Source organism: Brienomyrus brachyistius, unplaced genomic scaffold (assembly GCF_023856365.1).
Source record: "Brienomyrus brachyistius isolate T26 unplaced genomic scaffold, BBRACH_0.4 scaffold34, whole genome shotgun sequence".
Classification (NCBI taxonomy): domain Eukaryota; kingdom Metazoa; phylum Chordata; class Actinopteri; order Osteoglossiformes; family Mormyridae; genus Brienomyrus; species Brienomyrus brachyistius.
Genome location: NW_026042309.1, coordinates 2937933 through 2965489, shown reverse-complemented (window position 1 = coordinate 2965489; position 27557 = coordinate 2937933). Strand labels below are relative to the sequence as shown.

General features: G+C 48.2%; 1 protein-coding gene and 1 long non-coding RNA gene across 3 annotated transcripts in view; both read left to right on the top strand.

Annotated features, from left to right (window-relative positions):
• The window catches only part of LOC125721589 (protein NLRC3-like), a 114956-nt gene that overhangs the window by 14735 nt on the left and 72664 nt on the right, over positions 1 to 27557 (top strand). For both annotated transcript variants that reach the window (XR_007385841.1, XM_048997555.1), the window contains exons 4-6: positions 7083 to 7146; positions 7330 to 7558; positions 8179 to 9889. Coding sequence is in view for 1 of the 2 variants with exons in the window: in XM_048997555.1 (XP_048853512.1) it covers positions 7083 to 7146; positions 7330 to 7558; positions 8179 to 9889 (2004 nt within the window). In the remaining variant the exon portion in view is untranslated. The remainder of the gene's footprint in view (positions 1 to 7082; positions 7147 to 7329; positions 7559 to 8178; positions 9890 to 27557) is intronic.
• Positions 17400 to 25598, top strand: LOC125721640 (uncharacterized). The gene is made up of 2 exons (XR_007385875.1): positions 17400 to 22522; positions 22585 to 25598. It is a non-coding gene; the product is annotated as an uncharacterized LOC125721640 (long non-coding RNA).

Sequence of the window (27557 nt, the reverse complement as noted above, 5' to 3'; positions counted from 1 at the left end):
ACCGTAACGCTGACCGTATGGCTGACCGTAACGCTGACCGTATGACTGACCGTATGGCTGACCATATCACTGACCGTAACGCTGACCGTATGGCTGACCGTATCGCTGACCGTATGGCTGACCGTAACGCTGACCGTATGGCTGACCGTAACGCTGACCGTATGGCTGACCGTATGGCTGACCATATCACTTACCGTATGGCTGACCATATCACTGACCGTAACGCTGACCGTATGGCTGACCGTATCACTGACCGTATCGCTGACCATATCACTTACCGTATTCCTGACCATATGGCTGACCGTATGGCTGACCATATCACTGACCGTATGGCTGACCGTATCACTTACCGTATGGCTGACCGTATGGCTGACCATATCACTGACCGTATGGCTGACCGTATCACTGACCGTATGGCTGACCATATCGCTGACCGTATGGCTGACTGTATCGCTGACCATATCGCTGACCGTATGGCTGACCGTATCACTTACCGTATGGCTGACCGTATGGCTGACCGTATCACTGACTGTATGGCTGACCGTAACGCTGACCGTATGGCTGACCGTATCGCTGACCGTATGGCTGACCTTATCGCTGACCGTATGGCTGACTGTATGGCTGACCGTATCACTGACCGTATGGCTGACCGTAACGCTGACCGTATGGCTGACCATATCACTTACCGTATCACTGACCGTATCGCTGACCGTATGGCTGACCATATGGCTGACCGTATCACTGACCATATCACTTACCGTATCACTGACCGTATGGCTTACCGTATGGCTGACCGTATCACTGACCGTATCACTTACCGTATCACTGACCATATCACTTACCGTATCACTGACCGTATGGCTGACCGTATGGCTGACCGTATGGCTGACTGTATGGCTGACCGCATGGCTGACCGTATCACTGACCGTATCGCTGACCGTATGGCTGACCGCATGGCTGACCGTATCACTTACCGTATCACTGACCGTATCGCTGACCGTATCGCTGACCGTATGGCTGACCGTAACGCTGACCGTATGGCTGACCGTATCACTGACTGTATGGCTGACCGTATCGCTGACCGTATGGCTGACCGTATCACTTACCGTATCGCTGACCGTATGGCTGACCGTATCGCTGACCGTATCACTGACCGTATGGCTGACCGTAGTAGCTTATTCCAAGCATCTTTTTATGCCTCATCATCACTTCGGTAGAACGTGCCCTCAAGACATTTATGAGCAGAACCACTGATATATTTCTTAAGGTAATACAGCTTATCTGCTGAAGAGATACCTGTTCTCTGAATGAGTACATAAAGGATGCCTTCCATTCAATAAAATGAATTGGATCCCCGTTAAACACAGCAGGCTCTGGCATTGGGAGTCTGTTAACGGCTTTGCTGTTCTGAATAGCTTCAGCTTACCAAGACACATCAGTGAGGGATGGTGTTGTGACATCATGCGAAGGTTAACGTCTATTATAGGTGCTTTGTGTGTTGCAGTCAAACTTAAAGGTCTGGCCATACATTTCATGTTTAATTTCTCTGTCATAGGCTTGTAATCTGGCACGAGCAACCTCTATATGCCTTTCAGCCTGCAGATTTTCTAATTCAGTTCTCTGGCCTTCTAATTCTTTTCTGTGTTGCTCCTCTAGTATTCTTATCTTTTCTTATTGCTTTCTTTCTGCTTTGGCTATTTTATATCCTGCCTCCTTTGCTGCAAGCTCTGCAGCTGCTTCTGCCCTTTTCGCAGATATACTAGAGTACTCTGAGTGGTGACTGGCGACTGACTGGGAGGCAGCGCCATATACTGAGTGAGCATAGTCAGACACTGACAGTTGATGCAGACGACGACCTTCAAGATCGGCCTCAAAATCTCCATCTACTGCAGTCAACCTTTCGTACACAATTTTAATTATGTCATTAGCTACAGCTTCACATGCGTGAATCTTGATAATTCATTAGTCGGTGTGATACATTCCCTTATTTCTCCATAAACTTTCATAAGATCATTCTTTTCCCTTTCAAGGATATCTGCTATATTGGCCAGATTAGTTTCTGATATGTTTTCTTTTAATTCTTCCCTTGATTTACGTAACAGAATTTTCCAATGTTTATATAAGCTAAGCAACTTTTTTTTCTTTTTTACACAATTCCTCCCTTTGGTAAGCATGCATTTCCGCCATTAAAACCTTTGGACGTTCAGAATGCCGAGGCAATTCCTCAGCTTCCCTTTTTTTACACGTAAATTCAGCCATTATTTTCTCTTTACTTTTAATTCTTTTTATTAATTCCAGTCTTGCAGTACCTTCTACTTCCTTTTCGAGTAATAAGCTTTTACATTCCTGGATTTCCTTCCCTATATTTTGTATTTGTTCTTGAATATTTTCCATATTAATATGATTTTATTCCTTACCGAATTCTCTGACCATCACGCCGTCCGCATCTCACTGCTCCTTAAGCAGTCACCCCGTGAAATCCGTCAGCAGCGCACTGTGGCGGGCGAAGGGAAAGCTCTTACTGCAGCATTCCCCTCCGGATTGATGGCCGAAAGACGTGACTGATGGTTCACGATTTATTTAAAATAAATTAATTAACAAAAAAAAAACCGTAACCAACGTAAGAGCTTGTGCCTTTACCGGGGGGGGGGGGGGGGGGGGGGGGGGTGCTTAAACCATTTACAAAATATCATAAAGCAAAAGACAAACACGTTCTCCGCTTAGCTTAGCTTAACAATGTTCTGGTAACCAAAAAAAACGGAAGTCCCTCAAAAAAATGGGTTCCACTACATAAGCAAATGAATGTATACAAATGAATACAGAATACAAACGTATATAAAAAAAATATGCAATACGCACCTCAATATGTTTTGTAACATTAATTAGTCTTGTGTCAAACCTTGGGGTTATTTACATCCTCTAATAAAAGGTCCTGCTCGGATTGCATGAAAAATTGCGGCCTGTTTTTTGATGTTTTGCAGAACCCAATGAGAGACTTGCCGATAAAGGTGTCTATACTCGATGTATATGGGTTTTTCAAGCAGCGCAGGCGCGCAGAATCATCTCGGATGAATGGATCCAGCGAGACTAATCTACTACACAGCGTTTGAAAAACTGACTTATCCCAGATGAGTCTCACTGGCATTAACTCATCCAGGATGAGGCATCTGATCTCGGATGATTTAAGCGACGTACGGAAAATACCCCACGGGCCTCAAGGGGGTATTTCATGAAAGTAGCTAAATAAAGCCAGACTTTCCCGAAAAAGTCAGACTCAAACTAGCTCCATCTCTAAATGTAGCCTCATGTCGTTCCACTAACGCAGTTCAGCTTTAATTAATCAAAGCTCATACAAGACAGACTTGCATAGTCTCACTTAGTGCATATACCCGAGATATTTAAGAAACTGAATGAATGGATGAACCAATTCAGTTGGAAAGTGTGTAAAACGAGAGCGGTGTTTCTTTCTGCTGCAGAACAAACGCTGCTGATGGAGCTGTATGAAAAATACAAGGATGTAATCGCTAAAAAAGGCAATACTGTGGCCATAAACACAGCCAGGGAGTCGGCTTGGCAATGAATTGCAGACAGACTAAATGTGTAAGTTATGTAAATGTTACAAGTGTCCAGTACAGTGGCATGGTGGTACAGTGGTTTATCCTGTCGCCTTACTCCGCGAAAGTTCCTGGCTCGATCCCCATAGTCAACGGGGAACCTTCTGGGTTGAGTTCATGTGTCATTCTTACTTGATAATGTTATTCTGCATTTTTTAATCTCCATAAAATACTTTCAGTCGCATAAGTGTGAAATGTTGTGTACAAATAACCGTATATTGTCTTTGCTATTTTACTAATAAACTTTCAAATCAGACAGTGACTAAACAAAATATAAAAATATCTTCCTGTTCATATTATTTTAACATTTTTTTTCAGTTTGAGTTATTGCATTTCATGTTTGACCTTTCTAACATGGGTACGCTTTTACATGAATTATTTTGGAATTAATTGGAATGTTGAGTTTTGGAATGTGATTTTTTTAATAGGCTTTATTATATTTGTTACACAACATTAGTAGTGAGATCGCGGAATTTCGCCCGACGGTACAATGTTTTGGGAATCTGGTCCTACACGTTGGACATTCTTTGAGACAACGCTTAACTAAGCAGTCAGTTAACCTGGTCTGGATCAACCTTGTTCACTCACCTACTATAAGTTGCCATGGTAGCTCAGCAGGGATTAATTTAAGACACGTTGATGGAAAGGAATTCCCACTTAAATGAGCCAGACTTGTCGAAATAAGTCAGATTTTCCCTTAATCCTGCTTCGTGTGACACCCCCCAGAAGGCTTGGCCCACAGCGTTATGGCCAGGGAGAGTGACCCAGAGTGATCCCACTGAGGCTGTGCTGACGTTCACTAGCATCCGGTCTGATTAAGCAGATGGAGGGGGCTGCATGAGTCGGAACTCCTAAAGCGCGTAGCCCCACCAGGCCCTGTCAGCTCTCAAGCTGCCTGCCCTGCATGCACAGCTGGGCCAGTTAAGGTTTGAGGCAGCATCACCAGCACTTGAGTTCATGGACAGCTGGGTGGTGTAAGCTGAGAGGCCTGCCTCCGCTCATACTGCCCGCTCCCCTTCTCACCCGCTCTCACGCTTCCCCCTGTCCCCGGTCAGCACATCCCCATCACATCCTAATGGGATAAGAACGTTCTGAAGGTTTGAGGCAGAATCACCAGCATTTCAGTTCATGGACAGCTGTGTGTATGTTTTCCCTCACTGCTGCTGGCTGACAGACAAACGATGATCCCTGAAGCGGTTAGTATTCTGTAATACAGTAGGGCATTGTAAAGGGAGTGGCGCACGCTGATGACATCATTCACATTATGTCCACTGGGATGGAGAACAGATGCAGGATGATGATGTTTAATTTTTCATCATAATTAGGCAACAATATCGCCGCGGCTAGTGGGGATTCACTGTTTGCTGGTTGCATAGGAAGAAGTGTGCTCACTCTGGGGGGGGGGGGGGGGGGGGGTTCTAGCCTAGCTGAAGGACAGATTCGGCTCATTAGCCCTGTAGGTGCTGAATTTAACCGACAAGCTATTTAACCAGTTTTTTTACTGAGGATTGTGAATCATATGCTGGTATTTAGCTCTGCTAATCAGGTGAATCACTCTAAATGTCACTGGGTACAAAGGGCTGCATAGAAAACTGTCCTTCCTGCCTGCTGTGTCTCTGTGTGCTGGAGCCTGATGTCACTGGTTCTCTTCTGCTGTCATGAGAAAATTAGGAAGCCGCCCCAGTGAATAAAGCTTAATATGGCAGATACATCTTTCTAAACTACAACCCCAATTCCAAAGATGTTGGGATGTTCTGCTAATTGTAAATAAAAACAGAATGCAGTGATATGGAAATCTGATGAACCTGTATTTTATTCATAACAGAACAGAAAACATATCAAATGTTCAAACTGAGAAAATGCATCATCGTAAGGAAAAATTTTGAATGTCGCAGCAGCAACATATCTCACAAAAGTTGGGACAAGGCCATGTTTACCACAGTGTGGCATCTCCTCTTCTTTTAACAACAGTCTGTAAATGTCTGAGGACTGAGGAGATCAGTTGTCTGAGTTTTGGGAGAGGAATGTTGTCTCATTCTTGTCTGATATAGGATTCTAGTTGCTCAACTGTCCTAGATCTTCTGTGTCATATTTTTAGTTTTATGATGCACCAAATGTTCTCAGTGGCTGGAAGATCTGGACGGCTGGCAGGCCAGTTCAGTACCCGGACCCTTCTTCTACGAATCCATCATGTTGTAATTGATGCAGTGTGTGGTTTGGCATTGTCATGTGGGAAAATGCAAGGTCTTCACTGAAAGAGACGTCGTCTGGATGGGAGCATCTGTTGCTCTAGACCCTGGATATACCTTTCAGCATTGACGGTGCCTTTCCAGATATGCAGGCTGCCCCTGCCATATGTACTAATGCACCCCCACACCATCAGAGATGCTGGCTGCCCCTGCCATATGTACTAATGCACCCCCACACCATCAGAGATGCTGGCTTTTGAACTGAGTGCTGATAACACGCTGGGTGGTCCTTCTCCTCTTTAGTCCGGATGACATGGTGTCCCTGGTTTCCAAAAAGAATTTCAAATTTAGATTCGACTGACCACAGAACAGTTTTCCACTCAGCCGCAGTCCATTTTAAATGAGCTTTGGCCCAGAGACGACGTCGGTGATTCTGGATCATCTTCATATTCGGCTTCTTCTTTGGATGATAGAGTTTTAACTGGCATCTGTGCATGGCAGCGCGAATTGTGTTCACTGACAATGTTTGTGGGAAATATTCCTGAGCCTATTTAGTGATTCCATTACAGAATCATGCCTGTTTGTGATGCAGTGCTGCCTAAGGGCCAAAATATCACAGGCATCTAGTCTGGTTTTTCACAGAGATTTCTCCAGATTCTCAGAATCATTTGATTGCATTATGTGCTGTAGATGATGAAATATTCAACCTCTTTGCAGTTTTATACTGAGGAACTTCTTTCTGAAATTGCTCCACTATTTGTCAGTGCAGCATTAGGGGTATTGTGACCCTCTGCCCATCTTTACTTCAGAGAGACACTGCAACTCTAAGATGCTCTTTTTATACCCAGTCATGTTACTCACCTGTTGCCAATTGACCTAATTATTTGCAAATTGTTCCTCCAGCTGTTGGGTTTTTGTACCACAAACTTTTCCAGCCTCCTATTGCCTCCATCCCAACTTTTTTGAGATGTGTTGCTGTCATGAAATTCAAAATGAGCCAATATTTTTCATGAAATAGCAAAATGTCTCAGTTTAAACATCTGATATGTTTTCTATGCTTTGTTGTGAATATAATAAGAGTTTATGAGATTTCCATATCATTGCATTCTGTTTTTATTTACAATTTGCACAATGTCCAACTTTTTGGAATAGGTGTTGTAATATACCACAATGTTATTCTTTATCTGCAGTAACAGCAATTTTAATGGGGAACTTTTCAGGCTTTCTGTTACATTTGTGTAGATGAATTGAAGTCTTTATGTTTCTGCCTAATTCACAGAGACCAAATGGAAGATTGCAGTTCAGATCTACATGATAAATCGGGTTTATCATCCATATTGAAGGTTTGTATTTATTGCTGATATATATTTTCTTGGCTGTTATGTTAATTAGCTTATATTTTATACAGCTGTACAATAAGAAATTCATCATCTTAAAGAAAATATGTTTTAATCTATGATTCACAAGTGAAACTCTGAAAAGGTTTGGTGTAAGTAGCAATAATTAACTCTGACTGTTTATTTTAGTCACTAGAGGAAAAAGCCATGAAGTTCCTAAAGGAGGAACTGAAGACATTTGTGAGGTACCTAGATCAGAATTACCCAGAATGCTCTGAGCCTCAGCTGGAGGAGGACAATGACCTGGACAGTGATGGTCAGATGCAGAAGACCAGTGTTAGAGAGGTAGCTCTGAAGATAACACTGTACATCCTGAGGACCATGAAGCAAGATGATCTTGCTGACCTGCTGGACAAGAGTAAGAACTTTATAACATTATGTACATGTACAATATTGTCTAAAAGTCTTAGGCAGCCAAAGAAAAGGATGTTTAAATGGTCTTCATGTTGGTGTAGAACTACTATAATATGTATGTCAAAGTGTGTTTGCCATTTCAGAACCTCTCCCAACATCAGCCTAATATTTCATGCAGTATATCCATGTATTTTTTTACTTGACCACTAACACAGCTTATGTGGCTGATCAATATCTCCTTGAGTTTTAAATTAATTTAATTAATTCATGAAGTGAGCTGGTGGTGAAATTTAACAAATACATGGACTGGCTGTGGTGCCCCTGAGGAGAGGTTTGGGAAATGAAAAGGGGTTTTGTGTTTTTTTTTGGTTCTGAGCAGATGTACACTTACTACCCAGATAAATGGCTTTAAACATTTCCTTTGGCTGCCTAAGGCTTATTCACGGTCCTGTATGCGGTGTTCCAGTAAAATACGCATGATAAAACTTTCAGTTTCACATTCACAGTCACAGGGAAATATCTGGATATGTATGTGTGAAGAAGTGTGTTTTTGGAAAATATTCTTCCTCATACTGGTCAGGATCATGGTGAGAATTAGTGCATTTTCCTCTCATTTCTTTTCAGGAAAGCTCATGCTACAGGAAATCAAAGCTAAACTTAAGAAGCAATTTGAGTGTGTATTTGAAGGGAGAGCTAAGGAAGGACAGCCAACACTTCTCAATGAGATTTACACAGAACTCTACATAACTGAAGGTGGGACTGGAGCAGTCAATGATGAACATGAAGTGAGACAGATTGAAACAGCATCCAAGAAAAGGCGAACAGAAGATACTACAGTCAAGTGCAATGATATATTTAAACCCTTATGTGGGCGTGAGACACCTATCAGAACTGTACTCACTAAAGGGGTGGCAGGTATCGGGAAAACAGTCTCTGTGCAGAAATTCGTTCTCGACTGGGCAGAAGGAAAAGCAAACCAGGATGTTCACTTCATATTTGCTCTTCCTTTCCGGGACCTGAATTTGATTAAGGGTGAATACAGTCTGATTGAACTGCTTCACCACTTTGTCCCAGAACTGAAATCATTTCAATCCACTGACCTGTTTAGCTCCAAAGTCTTGTTCATCTTTGATGGTCTGGATGAGTGTCGCCTTCCTCTGGATTTTCAGAACAATGAGAGCTGGTTTGATGTAACAAAGAAAACGTCACTGGATGTGCTATTGACTAACCTCATTAAGGGGAATCTGCTCCCATCCGCTCTCCTCTGGATAACCTCCCGGCCAGCAGCAGCCAATCAGATACCTGCTAAGTGTGTCCACCAGGTGACAGAGATACGAGGGTTCAGTGATGCCCAGAAGGAGGAGTATTTCAAGAAGAGATTTGATGATCAGAGCCTGGCCAGCAGGATTATCACACATGTGAAATCATCAAGGAGCCTCTTCATCATGTGCCACATACCTGTGTTCTGCTGGATTTCAGCCACTGTGCTTAAGAGGCTTTTTAGTGAGATTGACAGGGGAGAAATTCCAAGGACTCTGACTGAAATGTACACACACTTCCTGATCTTTCAGACAAGTGTAAAAAATGACAAGTATATGAAAAACCATGAAACTAAGCTTAAAGAATACAGCAAGGAATTCCTTTTGACACTTAGTGAACTTGCTTTTGATAACCTTGAGAAAGGAAATCTCATATTTTATGAGCAAGATCTGACAGAGAATGGCATTGATGTCAGTGAAGCTTCAGTTTACTCTGGAGTGTGCACAGAAGTCTTTAAAGAGGAGTATGGGTTGTACCAGGAGAAGGTGTACTGCTTTGTGCATCTGAGCATCCAGGAGTATCTCGCTGCTTTATATGTGTTTCTGTCAAACTCATCAGCTGACCTGCTGAAGACTGCAGTGGATCAGGCATTAGAGAGCAAGAATGGACACTTGGACCTCTACCTCCGCTTCCTCCTGGGCCTCTCAACAGACTCCAGTAAGACTCTGTTACAAAAACTACTCAGACAGACAGGAAGCAGATCACATAACATTGAGGAAACATCCCAATACATCAAGGAGAAAATACAGGAGAATTTATCTCCAGAAAGGACCATCAACCTGTTCCACTGTCTGACTGAACTGGGTGACAATTCCCTAGTAGAGGAAGTACAAAGATACCTGAATTCAGGAAACATTTCAGCAGATGACCTCTCACCTGCACAGTACTCAGCTCTGGCCTTTGTAATGCTGATGTCAGATGAGGAGCTGGATGTGTTTGACCTGAAGAAATACATCAGATCAGATGAAGAGCACTGCAGGCTGCTGCCTGTGGTCAAGAACTCCAGGACGGCTCTGTAAGTGACGTGGGGATGGGAAATCATGTCTGGTCTGGCAGTAATGCATGAATATTGTTTGAAATGTGTAATATATATAATATATTTCTCCTCATGGATTAACTGGGTTTTACTTTGATAATCACAGCTATAGCTGTTTGTATAGCAGTAGCTAATCTTGACCACAGCCTTTATAATGACTGAAGGTAGTGATGTCACTTTTTGTTTGTTACTACGTTTCCATTCCCATCCAGTTTGCCTTCTGATCACAGCACAGCATCCTAACCTGCTATAGAAACAGTGAGGGCTCCTTATCCACAGGGTGTATCAGTGGTATGTGAGTGTTATTGTCAGCAGGCGTGTTCATGTGTTGGAGCCCAGAGCTGGGAGCTTCCGTATGACTGCTGTCTCTGGCTGCTCACTGGCGCCCTCTGCTGGCCTCAGCTGCACCTGGCTGAGGATGTGACGACACATCTAATCCGGCAGAAATAGATAAACATTGTCTAAAATATAAAATGAATATGTATACATATAATTTATTTCCCCTCTTTTATCATCAAGGTTCCTTTTTAATCTAGTTTATATTAACTGAAGGTAGTGATGTAGTAAAAACAAAAAAGACAAGATTTCCACGACCATCCTTTGTGTAACAAATAACCAAAAATACAGCATCATACAGAATGGTCCAGTTTTCATTAATAGTGGGAAAACCACTCATATTCGTTTCAGTTCTGAATGCTGTAGGAAGCATTTCTGTAAATACTGGGTGTGGTGCGTGACTCATTGGGTTTGGACTCTGTCCATGAGCGGAAGGTCGCTGGTTCAGATCTCTTGGCCGGCAGAGTGATGTCATCGCTGAGTCCTTGAGGTGCAGGGGTGCTGGATGCTGGCCGATCCTGCGCTGCGACCCCCAAACTTCCTCTCACCTGTATATGTGTCTGTGTGTCTCTTGGAGAGCAAGACGGGAGGGGCGAAAAGACAATTTCCCTATGGCGGTTTATTCATAAATCATTCAAACAAAAATTTTTTCTAAAAGCCTATTTCACCGGACTGATAGCTCTCCGATTAGTGTATTGTTGATTATGGCTGGGCGATAAGTAAAAAAATGTGTATGTGTCATTTAATTTAAAAATATCGCAATAAACAAACATTTTGAGTCCCCCCCCCCAAACACTGAATGCAATTTCAGTTCAGTTCAGATTTATTTGTATAGTGTATTTTCACAACATTACATCATCTCAAAGCACTTTACAGCATCCCTGCCCAAAGCCCCCAGTGAGCAAGTCAGAGGGGACAGTGGCAAGGAAAATTACCCTAGAAAGAAGAATCCTTGGGAGGAACCAGATTGAAAGGGGGAGCCCATCCTCCAGGGGGCAGCAGAGGAAGCCCTAACCCTAACCAGACTGAAAGGGGGAGCCCATCCTCCAGGGGGCAGCAGAGGAAGCCCTAACCCTAACCAGATACAAAGGGGGAGCCCATCCTCCAGGGGGCAGCAGAGGGAGCCATAACCCTAACCAGACCCAAAGGGGATCCCATCCTCCAGGGGTCAGCAGCAGGCCGGAAGGACGTCACAGGTAGTGGAGACATCGCAGGCAGCAGGGTAGGCAGGATATCTTGAAAATGTGGGGTCTCCAGGCAGCACAGCCCAGGGGGAGTAGGGGAAATAAAATGTGCAGTTAGCCAAAGTAGGGGAGACTAGAGGCAGTGCAAACAGCTAGGTGAGTGCAGTATGTAAGCTCCGGCAGATATGGCAATGGCAGCATAAGTAGGAGGGAGAGGCAGGTGGGAACGCAGGCATGGGGAGTCCCTGAATGTCAGCACTCCAATTCCACAAGGGGGTGTGAAGCTAAAGTGACAGACTGACAGTTCAGTTTATCCAAAGCCAATGGCACCGATCCCCACCCAGCTCTACACCTCACACTATAGGTCTGACTGGGAGTGAGCAGTTAGCTAGAGCTAGAACTAGAGTCCCTATAAGCTAAACTAAACAGGTGTGTTTTTAGTCTAGACTTGAATATTGAGAGTCAGCCTGAATCCCACACATCCGCTGGAAGACTATTCCACAGCTGAAGAGCTCTATAAGAGAAAGCTCTGCAGCCTGCCGTAGCTCTTTCTGCCCTGGGTACTAACAGATATCCTGCTCCTTGAGATGGAAGAAAGCGAGGAGGGTTGTATAAGGCCAGCAGGTTACTAAGGTATTCTGGTGCAAGGCCATTCAGTGTTTTACAAGTCAACAGCAGTATTTTGTAGTTAATCTGAGACTTAACTGGAAGCCAGTGAAGGGAGCATAGAACAGGGCTAATATAATCACATTTATTAGTGTTTGTAAGAACTCTGGCTGCTGCATTTTGTACCAGGTGAAGTTTATGTGAGGATCCAGATGGGCACCCAGAAAGGAAGGCATTACAGTATCCAGCCTGGAAGTTATAAAGGTGTTAGTGTTTCCGCTTCATGAAAGGAGAGCATCTTCCGAAGCTTGGCTAGGTTCCGTACATGATAGAACACAGCTTTAGTGATGCTTTTTATATGAGCATCGAAACAGAAATCTGAATCAACCAGAACACCAAGATCTCTGACCACTGTGTTAGGTTGGGTAGGAAGACCACCAAGGTTGAGGTTGTCAGACTTATTTTGAGCTGCCTTCGGACCAGTTAACAGTACTTCTGTTTTTCTGTCTTTAACATAAAGAAATTATTTACCATCCAGCACCGGATATCTAGTCGACAGTCTTCTAACCGAGAGCTGTGATGCATCATCCGGCGTAACAGATATATATATATAACTGTGTATCATCAGCAAAACAATGAAACCCAACATCATGATTTCTGATAATGTGACCAATATATACAGTGTACAGTAGTGGGCCCAGCACTGATCCCTGTGGGACACCATTGTAGGAATATTTAGCTCAGGCAAATTTTAATATCTATACCAATATGTTTTGAAATTAATTACATTTGAATTAATCCCCGTGAGTCTGTTAATGTGAGACTTACATGGGATTCACTAGTTACCAGTATCGCTTAGTAACCTGGCTTAGAAGGCTCGTCCAGCGAGTTGCATCACCAGGTAATGTAAACGGTCGGTAGCGAAGCTCCCCTCACGTCCAATGAGAGGGAGCCTCACGATATATCAGTCGAGTTTGAGGTTTTAGAGCTCAGTAGCCAAATCGCACAGAGGCAGGGACTATTGTGAGCACTCAGTGAACAGAGGCTGAAGTGTTGTAAAACTGGAGTGATTTTCCATCGGTTTGATACCAAACATGCCATACCAGCCTAGCGGTTCATACCGAATACCATCTGTAATGATTAATTAATGATTACTTATATTATGTCATTATGTTATATTACTCACACCAGTCCCTGGACTAAGTGGTCTAGGTTGCACCTCAATCAGAGGTTAACCTTTATACAGACATTATATGACATATTCTCATGTCAGCAGCACATCTTACCCTTAGATAGGCGTGGTAGAATACAAAGATCAGATAAGGGCTGCTGAGGAATGTGGAAAAGAAAAGGGGGGAAGGTTAGTCAGTCAAAGAAAAAGAGTCTTTGAAAGTTAGGACACATTACAAACATAACCGATCTGTATATTGAGACTAGTAGTCATGGGTAAATAAATATACAGATATACTGTACAACAGCCAAACTTAAAATAAACTTTCTTTAGGGTGTTGGGTGAGTGGTATGTAAGGCAGGATGTCTGGGGAGGGGGTTGTGTGCCAAGTCGAGGGACCCCTATCCTTGAGGTCCACTCTGCTGTCTATAGGTCGTTAAAACTTTGAGCAATAAAAGTTGGAGTGCTGGCCCCCCTTGTTATCTGTGTGTGTTTAAGTGTGTCTGTGTGTGTGGGGTCACTAACCCCCCTTTGATGCCTAGGCCAGCGAGTACCTCTCGTACCAGGGTAGGCCTTGTCTCAGGCCACCTGGAATTTAAGCTTTGTGATATGTGCATGTGTGATCCTACACCAGATTTAAAATGGGTAACCTTAAAAGGGAAAAACTGTTCTGCAAAGCAAGCACAGTTTCTGGAAACACGACAATGAAGTCATAAAGCAGGTTAACAGAACAGCTTAGGTTGTTAGAATGAAAGGAAGCTGGTTTACTTGTTTGCAGAGTGGAGGGGGTCTTGGCAGTAGGTTGCATAGGTGATGAGCTGAGGGAATGGTAGCACCCAAGGAGGCGCGGCGTCTGGAGCGGTTGTTGGAGTGGAGCCCCTTGGATTCTCTCTCCTTGTGAAGCTTTAAGGTGAAAGGCTCTGTCTTGGTTGCAGTTCTCTGTTGGGTAGCAGGCCTTCACCGGCAGGCTTCAGGAGGGCTTCTCGCGGGCTGCTCTTCTCCCGGGGCTTCTCTTCTCCTCCCTCTGCGGGGCTGATGTTCTCCTCTGCTCCTCTCTCTTCTTCCCCCTGCTCTGTTCTGAGGTGCCATGTTATATGGTTTAAAGTTCATGAATAGGGGTGACCAGGAATTCGACACCTGAAGCAATGGCTGATCATCTAGTTGACAGGTTTTCAGTCCTTTTGGTATTTATGACTAGACTGGTACCACTTTACCGATGATTTTCATTAAACTGGTGTAACCTTTTGATACATACAGTTTCATGGTAACCACTGACCAGATTTGGAATCAAGAGTGATTTTCCATCAGATTAACACCAAACATGCCATACCAGCCTGGGGGGGTCACACCTCATACAATCTGTATTAATTAACAATTTATGATATTATGCATGTTAATAAATCCCATCCATATACATCAACAGAGGTTGCTACTTTGGATCATTTGTACAGACATTACATTACATATTCACATTTAAATAGCACATTTTACCTTTAGATAGACGTGGCCGTTAGTTTGTGGTCATACCAATTTAAATTGCACATCTGGGAACAACATATTTTGGTTGGTGTGGCTTATCCTAATTATATACTCTCCAGAACTGATAATATGCACATTAATTCAGTCTTTTAATGCAGAATAGTAGAGGACAAAGAAGTGCTAACGGACCACAAAGATCAGATAAGGGCCACAGAGGAATGTGGGAAAGGGGGGTTTGTTAAGCAAAGAAAGAAAGAACCTCTGATAGTTAGGAGCCACACTAAGATACCTGGTTACATTATTTTAGTTTCAAGATTCCTCTGGGATAATCATGAGAGCATGTATGCAGGGGTAGCTAAACACCAAGATTGTCTAAGGACACACAAACAAAACCTATCTGGGTATCGAGTCTAGTAGTCATGAGTAAATCAATATATAGGGAATACAAAGGCCGAACTTAAAAAAAAAAACTTTCTTTAGGGTGTTGGGTGAATCTGTGGTATGTAAGGCAGGATGTCTGGGGAGGGGGTTGCGTGCCAAGTTGAGGGGCCCCTATCCTTGAGGTCCACTCTGCTGTCTGTAGGTCCCGAAATCTTTGTGCCATAAAAGATGGAATGTTGGCCTCCCTTGTTATCTGTGTGTTTGTGTGTGTGTGTGTGTGTGTGTGTGTGTGTGTGTGTGTGTGTGTAGGGTCACTGATCCCCCTTTTGTGCCCAGGCCAGCGAGTACCTCTCATACCAGACTAGGCCTTGTCTCAGGCAGCCTGGAATCTCAGCCCTGTCGTATGTTCATCTGTGATACTACACCATATTTGACTTTAGCGATCTTGGAAGATTCATTGATCACGTGGACAAACTGATAATGATCAGTTAAATAGGAGCCAAACCAAGAGAGGGCTGTCTCCTTAATGCCAACCACAGATTCTAGCCGCTCCAAGACAATATTATGGTCCACAGTATGGAATGCTGCAGTTAAGTCTAGTAATACCAACACAGATATACAGCCACTGTCAGAAGCCATAAGCAAATCATTCACTACTTTGACTGAAGCTGTTTCTGTGCTGTGGTTTGGTCTAAAGCCAGACTGATATAATTCATTAGCATTATTTTTCTGTAGGAAAGAAGACAGCTGGCGAGCAACAGCTTTTCCAGGAACTTTGAAATGAACAGAAGATTTGAGGTTGATTTATAATTTCCTAAATCACTAGGTTCAAGATTTTCAAGGTTTCTTTAGTTCAGGTCTAATAACAGCTAGTTTAAAAGGTTTTGGATCATATCCAAGCCTAAGAGACGAGTCTAACACATTTAACAGGGTGGTGCTAATCAGTGGTCGAATCTCCTTCAGGAATTTTGTAGGAATTAGCCTAATGCTGTAGCTTAATGTTGAAGATTTCTGTGTTAACCTTGACAGAGATTCAAATAGGAATTTAGGGCCCTGTTTAAAAGCCTGTTTAAGTTACACGTATGATCAGAGCACCAGGGGCAGGTTTCTTATCTCTATGCTTTATCTTCTTAAGTGCAGCTACAAGATCTAGGTGCTGCAAAGCGATTTCTCCATGTGCACAGTTACCCGTTCAAGTTCATTTTCACACGGGGCTTCAGATGTAAGGCTGAAGGACTGTGGAATTTGGTTGAGAAATGCTGTTGTAGTTAATGAGGCAATGGAACGTCTGATACTGTACTTTGGACCTGGAGCCGAAGGGAGGCTATACTGTATATCAAACGTTAACAAGTAATGATCTGAAAGCAGAGGATTCTGAGGTATAATAGATATGTGATCCACCAGGACACCATGGCTAAGAATCAAATCCAGGGTGTGGTTACAGGCATGAGTAGGCCGACTACATTCTGACAAACACCTACAGAGTCTAGGATAGCAGAAAACATTGTTGTTAACGGATCACTGTCATTCTCCATGTGAATATTAATTTCACGGTTTTGCCAATAGTGACCAACAGGATTTTTGAAAAATCTGCAAACTCCAGATACAAGGCGGTCTATACACAATAACAATGGTGATTGGAGGTTAGGGACCAGGCAGTCTATACAAAATAACAATGATGATTAGAGGTTAGGGACCAAGTGGTCTATACACAATAACAATGGTGATTAGAGGTTAAGGACCAAGTAGTCTATACACAATAACAATGGTGATTGTAGGTTATGGACCAGCCAGTCTATACACAATAACAATGGTGATTGGAGGTTAGGGACCAGGCAGTCTATACACAATAAGAATGGTGATTGGATGTGAATAACTACAAAGAGATCATCCCGCAAGACTAAGAAGAAGAATTTCAAATGTGCTAAAGCTATAAGCACTTTGCTCAGACACTCCTAGATCAGAGTTAAATATTGCAGCAGCACCAGCACCTTTGCCATCTGGTCGAGGGTTTTGCTGTAATCAGCTGGAGTAGATTCATTTAGTGCCATGAATTCATTCGGTCTAAGTCAGGTCTCTGTAAGGCATAAGGACCAAGACTAAAATTAGTAATCATTTCATTTATTAGTAGTGCCTTAGGAGCCAGTGATCTTACATTCAAAAGTCCAAGTTTTAGCTTTGCATTACACCTATTATCTAATAATGGATTTGGTTTAATTATTATTAAGTTATTATGACATACACTACGCTGGAATAGACCTCCACGATTAAAAGTGTGGGGAATAGACAGACACAGTCCCAGTAACATGAACCCTAGGTGACGATTCTAAGCGACTAGCAGGTGGTTGGTTATGCCGGTTTGCCTGCCGCCTGGACTTGGCTCTGGCTAGTCAGCGATTTGCCTGGAGACTATGAGCTATGCTTTTGGACAGGAGATCGGCACCAGCCCACGAGGGGTGAATACCGTCCCTATTCAAAAGCCCAGACCTACCCCCAAACATTTGCCAATTGTCTGTATAACCCACAGCATTTTTCGGGCACCATTCTGACAGCCAGCGATGCAGCGACGATAATCTGCTGTACATTTCATCACCACGTCTAGCAGGGATGGGGCCAGAGCGCGTTACTGACACACACATCTTCTTCACAAGGCTGCACACCTCTATGAAATTTGTCTATGTAACTATTGACTATGAATTGCAGAATCATGCATGATCAATAATTATAGCTCTACATTAATTTTATCATTCTTTTTTTTTTTTAAAGATGTGAACAGAACGTGCAGCCGTGTTGAGGGACCAGGCAGTCTATACACAATAACAATGGTGTTAATGGTTCCCTGACTATGAAACTTGAAAGGGGGGGTGACCTATAATATATTTTGCCGAGCTCAGGGGTAGGAATGGACAACGCACAAGCTTTTAAAACTAATTAATAGTCAGGCCGAGTTCATTTAAAAACTATTAATTGTTCTTTATATTTTAAGAACTCAGGCTGGGATTCATAGCTGTGACTGTCTGCAATTTTCTTACTTCGTACAGAAATTAACATTCATAAGTGCTTGTCTCGTTCGTCCCTCCACATAAGTTATGGGGTCTGCTGTCATATGCTGGCTGGGGAAAAATAATACCTGCTTTAGTTTCTAGTAGAATAGATTACTGTAATGCCCTCTTGTCTATTTCACATCTACAACGGGCCCAGAATGCCGCTGGCGGAGTGTTAACACGCACCAGTCACAGGGATCACATCTACAACCGGCCCAGAATGCCGCTGGCGGAGTGTTAACACGCACCAGTCACAGGGATCACATCTACAACGGGCCCAGAATGCCGCTGGCGGAGTGTTAACACGCACCAGTCACAGGGATCACATCTACAACGGGCCCAGAATGCCGCTGGCGGAGTGTTAACACGCAACAGTCACAGGGATCACATCTACAACGGGCCCAGAATGCCGCTGGCGGAGTGTTAACACGCACCAGTCACAGGGATCACATCTACAACGGGCCCAGAATGCCGCTGGCGGAGTGTTAACACGCACCAGTCACAGGGATCACATCTACAACGGGCCCAGAATGCCGCTGGCGGAGTGTTAACACGCAACAGTCACAGGGATCACATCTACAACGGGCCCAGAATGCCGCTGGCGGAGTGTTAACACGCACCGGTCACAGGGATCACATCTACGACGGGCCCAGAATGCCGCTAGGGGAGTGTTAACACGCACCAGTCACGGGGATCACATCTACAACGGGCCCAGAATGCCGCTGGCGGAGTGTTAACACGCACCGGTCACAGGGATCACATCTACAACAGGCCCAGAATGCCGCTAGGGGAGTGTTAACACGCACCAGTCACGGGGATCACATCTACAACGGGCCCAGAATGCCGCTGGCAGAGTGTTAACACGCACCGGTCACAGGGATCACATCTACAACGGGCCCAGAATGCCGCTGGCGGAGTGTTAACACGCACCGGTCACAGGGATCACATCTACGACGGGCCCAGAATGCCGCTGGCGGAGTGTTAACACGCACCAGTCACGGGGATCACATCTACAACGGGCCCAGAATGCCGCTGGCGGAGTGTTAACACGCACCAGGCACAGGGATCACATCTACAACGGGCCCAGAATGCCGCTGGCGGAGTGTTAACACGCACCGGTCACAGGGATCACATCTACAACGGGCCCAGAATGCCGCTGGCGGAGTGTTAACACGCACCGGTCACGGGGATCACATCTACGACGGGCCCAGAATGCCGCTGGCGGAGTGTTAACACGCACCAGTCACAGGGATCACATCTACAACGGGCCCAGAATGCCGCTGGCGGAGTGTTAACACGCACCGTTCACAGGGATCACATCTACGACGGGCCCAGGATGCCGCTGGCGGAGTGTTAACACGCACCGGTCACGGGGATCACATCTACGACGGGCCCAGAATGCCGCTGGCGGAGTGTTAACACGCACCAGTCACAGGGATCACATCTACAACGGGCCCAGAATGCCGCTGGCGGAGTGTTAACACGCACCAGTCACAGGGATCACATCTACAACGGGCCCAGAATGCCGCTAGGGGAGTGTTAACACGCACCAGTCACGGGGATCACATCTACGACGGGCCCAGAATGCCGCTGGCGGAGTGTTAACACGCACCGGTCACAGGGATCACATCTACAACGGGCCCAGAATGCCGCTAGGGGAGTGTTAACACGCACCAGTCACGGGGATCACATCTACGACGGGCCCAGAATGCCGCTGGCGGAGTGTTAACACGCACCAGTCAGAGGGATCACATCTACAACGGGCCCAGAATGCCGCTGGCGGAGTGTTAACACGCACCAGTCACAGGGATCACATCTACAACGGGCCCAGAATGCCGCTAGGGGAGTGTTAACACGCACCAGTCACGGGGATCACATCTACAACGGGCCCAGAATGCCGCTGGCGGAGTGTTAACACGCACCAGTCACGGGGATCACATCTACAACGGGCCCAGAATGCCGCTAGGGGAGTGTTAACACGCACCAGTCACGGGGATCACATCTACAACGGGCCCAGAATGCCGCTAGGGGAGTGTTAACACGCACCAGTCACGGGGATCACATCTACAACGGTCCCAGAATCCCGCTGGCGGAGTGTTAACACGCACCAGTCACGGGGATCACATCTACGACGGGCCCAGAATGCCGCTGGCGGAGTGTTAACACGCACCAGTCACAGGGATCACATCTACCACGGGCCCAGAATGCCGCTAGGGGAGTGTTAACACGCACCAGTCACGGGGATCACATCTACAACGGGCCCAGAATGCCGCTGGCGGAGTGTTAACACGCACCAGTCACAGGGATCACATCTACAACGGGCCCAGAATGCCGCTAGGGGAGTGTAAACACGCACCAGTCACGGGGATCACATCTACGACGGGCCCAGAATGCCGCTGGCGGAGTGTTAACACGCACCGGTCACAGGGATCACATCTACAACGGGCCCAGAATGCCGCTAGGGGAGTGTTAACACGCACCGGTCACAGGGATCACATCTACAACGGGCCCAGAATGCCGCTGGCGGAGTGTTAACACGCACCAGTCACAGGGATCACATCTACAACGGGCCCAGAATGCCGCTGGCGGAGTGTTAACACGCACCAGTCACAGGGATCACATCTACAACGGGCCCAGAATGCCGCTGGCGGAGTGTTAACACGCACCAGGCACAGGGATCACATCCACAACGGGCCCAGAATGCCGCTGGCGGAGTGTTAACACGCACCGGTCACAGGGATCACATCTACAACGGGCCCAGAATGCCGCCGGCGGAGTGTTAACACGCACCGGTCAGAGGGATCACATCTACAACGGGCCCAGAATGCCGCCGGCGGAGTGTTAACACGCACCAGTCACAGGGATCACATCTACAACGGGCCCAGAATGCCGCCGGCGGAGTGTTAACACGCACCAGTCACAGGGATCACATCTACGACGGGCCCGGATTGCCGCCGGCGGAGTGTTAACACGCACCAGTCACAGGGATCACATCTACGACGGGCCCGGATTGCCGCCGGCGGAGTGTTAACACGCACCAGTCAGAGGGATCACATCTACAACGGGCCCAGAATGTCGCCGGCGGAGTGTTAACACGCACCAGTCACAGGGATCACATCTACAACGGGTCCAGAATGCCGCCGGCGGAGTGTTAACACGCACCAGTCACAGCGATCACATCTACAACGGGCCCAGAATGCCGCCGGCGGAGTGTTAACACGCACCAATCAGAGGGATCACATCTACAACGGGTCCAGAATGCCGCCGGCGGAGTGTTAACACGCACCAGTCAGAGGGATCACATCTACAACGGGCCCAGAATGCCGCCGGCGGAGTGTTAACACGCACCAGTCACGGGGATCACATCTACAACGGGCCCAGGATGCCGCCGGCGGAGTGTTAACACGCACCAGTCACGGGGATCACATCTACAACGGGCCCAGAATGCCGCCGGCGGAGTGTTAACACGCACCAGTCACGGGGATCACATCTACAACGGGCCCAGGATGCCGCCGGCGGAGTGTTAACACGCACCAGTCACAGGGATCACATCTACAACGGGCCCAGAATGCCGCCGGCGGAGTGTTAACACGCACCAGTCACGGGGATCACATCTACGACGGGCCCAGAATGCCGCTGGCGGAGTGTTAACACGCACCAGTCACGGGGATCACATCTACGACGGGCCCAGAATGCCGCTGGCGGAGTGTTAACACGCACCAGTCACGGGGATCGCATCTACAACGGGTCCAGAATGCCGCTGGCGGAGTGTTAACACGCACCGGTCACAGGGATCACATCTACAACGGGCCCAGAATGCCGCTGGCGGAGTGTTAACACGCACCAGTCACAGGGATCGCATCTACAACGGGCCCAGAATGCCGCTGGCGGAGTGTTAATACGCACCAGTCACGGGGATCGCATCTACAACGGGTCCAGAATGCCGCTGGCGGAGTGTTAACACGCACCGGTCACAGGGATCACATCTACAACGGGCCCAGAATGCCGCTGGTGGAGTGTTAACACGCACCGGTCACAGGGATCACATCTACAACGGGCCCAGAATGCCGCTAGGGGAGTGTTAACACGCACCAGTCACAGGGATCGCATCTACAACGGGCCCAGAATGCCACTGGCGGAGTGTTAACACGCACCGGTCACAGGGATCACATCTACAACGGGCCCAGAATGCCGCTAGGGGAGTGTTAACACGCACCAGTCACAGGGATCGCATCTACAACGGGCCCAGAATGCCGCTGGCGGAGTGTTAATACGCACCAGTCACGGGGATCGCATCTACAACGGGTCCAGAATGCCGCTGGCGGAGTGTTAACACGCACCGGTCACAGGGATCACATCTACAACGGGCCCAGAATGCCGCTGGTGGAGTGTTAACACGCACCGGTCACAGGTATCACATCTACAACGGGTCCAGAATGCCGCTGGCGGAGTGTTAACACGCACCGGTCACAGGGATCACATCTACAACGGGCCCAGAATGCCGCTGGTGGAGTGTTAACACGCACCGGTCACAGGGATCACATCTACAACGGGCCCAGAATGCCGCTAGGGGAGTGTTAACACGCACCAGTCACGGGGATCACATCTACAACGGGCCCAGAATGCCGCTGGCGGAGTGTTAACACGCACCGTTCACAGGGATCACATCTACGACGGGCCCAGGATGCCGCTAGGGGAGTGTTAACACGCACCAGTCACGGGGATCACATCTACGACGGGCCCAGAATGCCGCTGGCGGAGTGTTAACACGCACCGGTCACAGGGATCACATCTACAACGGGCCCAGAATGCCGCTAGGGGAGTGTTAACACGCACCAGTCACAGGGATCACATCTACAACGGGCCCAGAATGCCGCCGGCGGAGTGTTAACACGCACCAGTCACAGGGATCACATCTACAACGGGCCCAGAATGCCGCCGGCTGAGTGTTAACACGCACCAGTCACAGGGATCACATCTACAACGGGCCCAGAATGCCGCCGGCGGAGTGTTAACACGCACCAGTCACAGGGATCACATCTACGACGGGCCCGGATTGCCGCCGGCGGAGTGTTAACACGCACCAGTCACAGGGATCACATCTACGACGGGCCCGGATTGCCGCCGGCGGAGTGTTAACACGCACCAGTCAGAGGGATCACATCTACAACGGGCCCAGAATGCCGCTGGCGGAGTGTTAACACGCACCGGTCACAGGGATCACATCTACGACGGGCCCAGAATGCCGCTGGCGGAGTGTTAACACGCACCAGTCACAGGGATCACATCTACAACGGGTCCAGAATGCCGCTGGCGGAGTGTTAACACGCACCAGTCACAGGGATCACATCTACAACGGGCCCAGAATGCCGCTGGCGGAGTGTTAACACGCACCAGGCACAGGGATCACATCTACAACGGGCCCAGAATGCCGCTGGCGGAGTGTTAACACGCACCGTTCACAGGGATCACATCTACGACGGGCCCAGGATGCCGCTGGCGGAGTGTTAACACGCACCGGTCACAGGGATCACATCTACAACGGGCCCAGAATGCCGCTAGGGGAGTGTTAACACGCACCAGTCACGGGGATCACATCTAAGACGGGCCCAGAATGCCGCTGGCGGAGTGTTAACACGCACCGGTCACAGGGATCACATCTACAACGGGCCCAGAATGCCGCTAGGGGAGTGTTAACACGCACCAGTCACGGGGATCACATCTACGACGGGCCCAGAATGCCGCTGGCGGAGTGTTAACACGCACCAGTCACAGGGATCACATCTACAACGGGCCCAGAATGCCGCTAGGGGAGTGTTAACACGCACCAGTCACGGGGATCACATCTACAACGGGCCCAGAATGCCGCTGGCGGAGTGTTAACACGCACCGTTCACAGGGATCACATCTACGACGGGCCCAGGATGCCGCTAGGGGAGTGTTAACACGCACCAGTCACGGGGATCACATCTACGACGGGCCCAGAATGCCGCTGGCGGAGTGTTAACACGCACCGGTCACTGGGATCACATCTACAACGGGCCCAGAATGCCGCTAGGGGAGTGTTAACACGCACCAGTCACGGGGATCACATCTACGACGGGCCCAGAATGCCGCTGGCGGAGTGTTAACACGCACCAGTCACAGGGATCACATCTACAACGGGCCCAGAATGCCGCTAGGGGAGTGTTAACACGCACCAGTCACGGGGATCACATCTACAACGGGCCCAGAATGCCGCTGGCGGAGTGTTAACACGCACCAGGCACAGGGATCACATCTACAACGGGCCCAGAATGCCGCTGGCGGAGTGTTAACACGCACCGGTCACAGGGATCACATCTACAACGGGCCCAGAATGCCGCTGGCGGAGTGTTAACACGCACCAGTCAGAGGGATCACATCTACAACGGGCCCAGAATGCCGCCGGCGGAGTGTTAACACGCACCAGTCAGAGGGATCACATCTACAACGGGCCCAGAATGCCGCCGGCGGAGTGTTAACACGCACCAGTCACAGGGATCACATCTACGACGGGCCCGGTTTGCCGCCGGCGGAGTGTTAACACGCACCAGTCACAGGGATCACATCTACGACGGGCCCGGATTGCCGCCGGCGGAGTGTTAACACGCACCAGTCACAGGGATCACATCTACGACGGGCCCGGATTGCCGCCGGCGGAGTGTTAACACGCACCAGTCACAGGGATCACATCTACGACGGGCCCGGATTGCCGCCGGCGGAGTGTTAACACGCACCAGTCACAGGGATCACATCTACGACGGGCCCGGATTGCCGCCGGCGGAGTGTTAACACGCACCAGTCACAGGGATCACATCTACGACGGGCCCGGATTTCCGCCGGCGGAGTGTTAACACGCACCAGTCACAGGGATCACATCTACGACGGGCCCAGAATGCCACTGGAGGAGTGTTAACACGCACCAGTCAGAGGGATCACATCTACAACGGCCCCAGAATGTCGCCGGCGGAGTGTTAACACGCACCAGTCACAGGGATCACATCTACAACGGGTCCAGAATGCCGCCGGCGGAGTGTTAACACGCACCAGTCACAGCGATCACATCTACAACGGGCCCAGAATGCCGCCGGCGGAGTGTTAACACGCACCAGTCAGAGGAATCACATCTACAACGGGTCCAGAATGCCGCCGGCGGAGTGTTAACACGCACCAGTCAGAGGGATCACATCTACAACGGGCCCAGAATGTCGCCGGCGGAGTGTTAACACGCACCAGTCACAGGGATCACATCTACAACGGGTCCAGAATGCCGCCGGCGGAGTGTTAACACGCACCAGTCACAGCGATCACATCTACAACGGGCCCAGAATGCCGCCGGCGGAGTGTTAACACGCACCAGTCAGAGGGATCACATCTACAACGGGCCCAGAATGCCGCCGGCGGAGTGTTAACACGCACCAGTCAGAGGGATCACATCTACAACGGGCCCAGAATGCCGCCGGCGGAGTGTTAACACGCACCAGTCACAGGGATCACATCTACAACGGGCCCAGAATGCCGCCGGCGGAGTGTTAACACGCACCAGTCACAGGGATCACATCTACAACGGGCCCAGAATGCCGCCGGCGGAGTGTTAACACGCACCAGTCACAGGGATCACATCTACAACGGGCCCAGAATGCCGCCGGCGGAGTGTTAACACGCACCGGTCACAGGGATCACATCTACAACGGGCCCAGAATGCCGCCGGCGGAGTGTTAACATCACCAGTCAGAGGGATCACATCTACGACGGGCCCAGAATGCCGCCGGCGGAGTGTTAACACGCACCAGTCACAGGGATCACATCTACGACGGGCCCAGAATGCCGCTGGCGGAGTGTTAACACGCACCAGTCACAGGGATCACATCTACGACGGGCCCGGATTGCCGCCGGCGGAGTGTTAACACGCACCAGTCACAGGGATCACATCTACGACGGGCCCGGATTGCCGCCGGCGGAGTGTTAACACGCACCAGTCACAGGGATCACATCTACGACGGGCCCGGATTGCCGCCGGCGGAGTGTTAACACGCACCAGTCACAGGGATCACATGTACGACGGGCCCGGATTGCCGCCGGCGGAGTGTTAACACGCACCAGTCACAGCGATCACATCTACGACGGGCCCAGAATGCCGCTGGCGGAGTGTTAACACGCACCAGTCAGAGGGATCACATCACACCTGCTCTCACATCCCTGCACTGGCTTCCTCTGGCTTCTAGGATTGATTTTAAAGTTCATTTGCTAATTTGTAAATATTTACGTTGTTTAGCTCTGTCCTGCCTCAGTAACACGACTGTATGGTATGTCCCAGGCAGATCAGTCGGATCATCCGGCAGTAATTTACTGATTATTCCTAAAACCCGGCTGGGGAGGGAGGGGGCAGCTTTTAGTCACTATGTTCCCAAACTCTGGAACTCTCTCCCAGAAAACCTGAGAGCTACTGAATGTCTCAGTACTTTCAAAACTAGGCTGAAAACGCATCCTTTCCCCACCGCATATAATAATCTATGATCTATAATCTATGATAATCAGTTTTATTATTTTACACATTTATTATTATCAGTAATTGTGTGTGGGGGGGTCACTGAAGGGAAGAACCTTCAAGTGCATGTAAAAGGTTCCCATGCAGCGTCACAGACCGGAACCCCACTTGGGTAGCAAGTGAGTCAGGTGACAAAAAGTGTCCAGACTCAGCATGTAAAGTATGTTTTACCCTTGTGACCCCCAACTCCACAAGTATCTTATCGACTGAATTTGTAAGTTTCAGCCGCGAGGAAACAAAGGAATCATTAAACAATGGTTCCTCGAGGCCATAGTGGTCATTCTCCATCCGTGCCACCCGGAACAAGCGCCAAGCGTTCAGCACCGCAGCATAAAAACCACTCACTCCAATAAGCTGAAGTGCATCTCCAGAAAGTAAAAACATTTGTTTATCATATGCAAGGCCTCCGCAGCTGCAGAGCAGGGCGAGGGCCACATGCATCCACGGCAGGTGTTCGGTGCTGTAAAGCAGTGTCTGTGCCCACTGGAGCCTCATCCCCCTGACCTCGCTCAGCAGATGAACCAGGCCCTGCCCTCCTTCAGACACTGGCAAATGAAGAATCCCCAAAGGAGCCAGTGGTGCCCATTCCAGAAGATATCAGTAAACCCCTTCTGGACCTGATGCAGCAGGTCCATCGGAGGATCCGGCACCATGAGTCGGTGCCACATCATGGAGGCGGCCAAACTGTTAATCACCAGCACTCTCCCTCGATATGAGAGCTGGGGCGGAATCCACCTCCAACGCTGAAGTCGTCCAGTAATCCTGTCAACCAATCCGCTCCAATTCTTTTCCATGAAGCGCTCAGTTCTCAGGTAAAGACCCAGTATTCTGATGCCATCCTTGCCCCATACGCACTGCTGTGGCAGCTGAGGAGGGC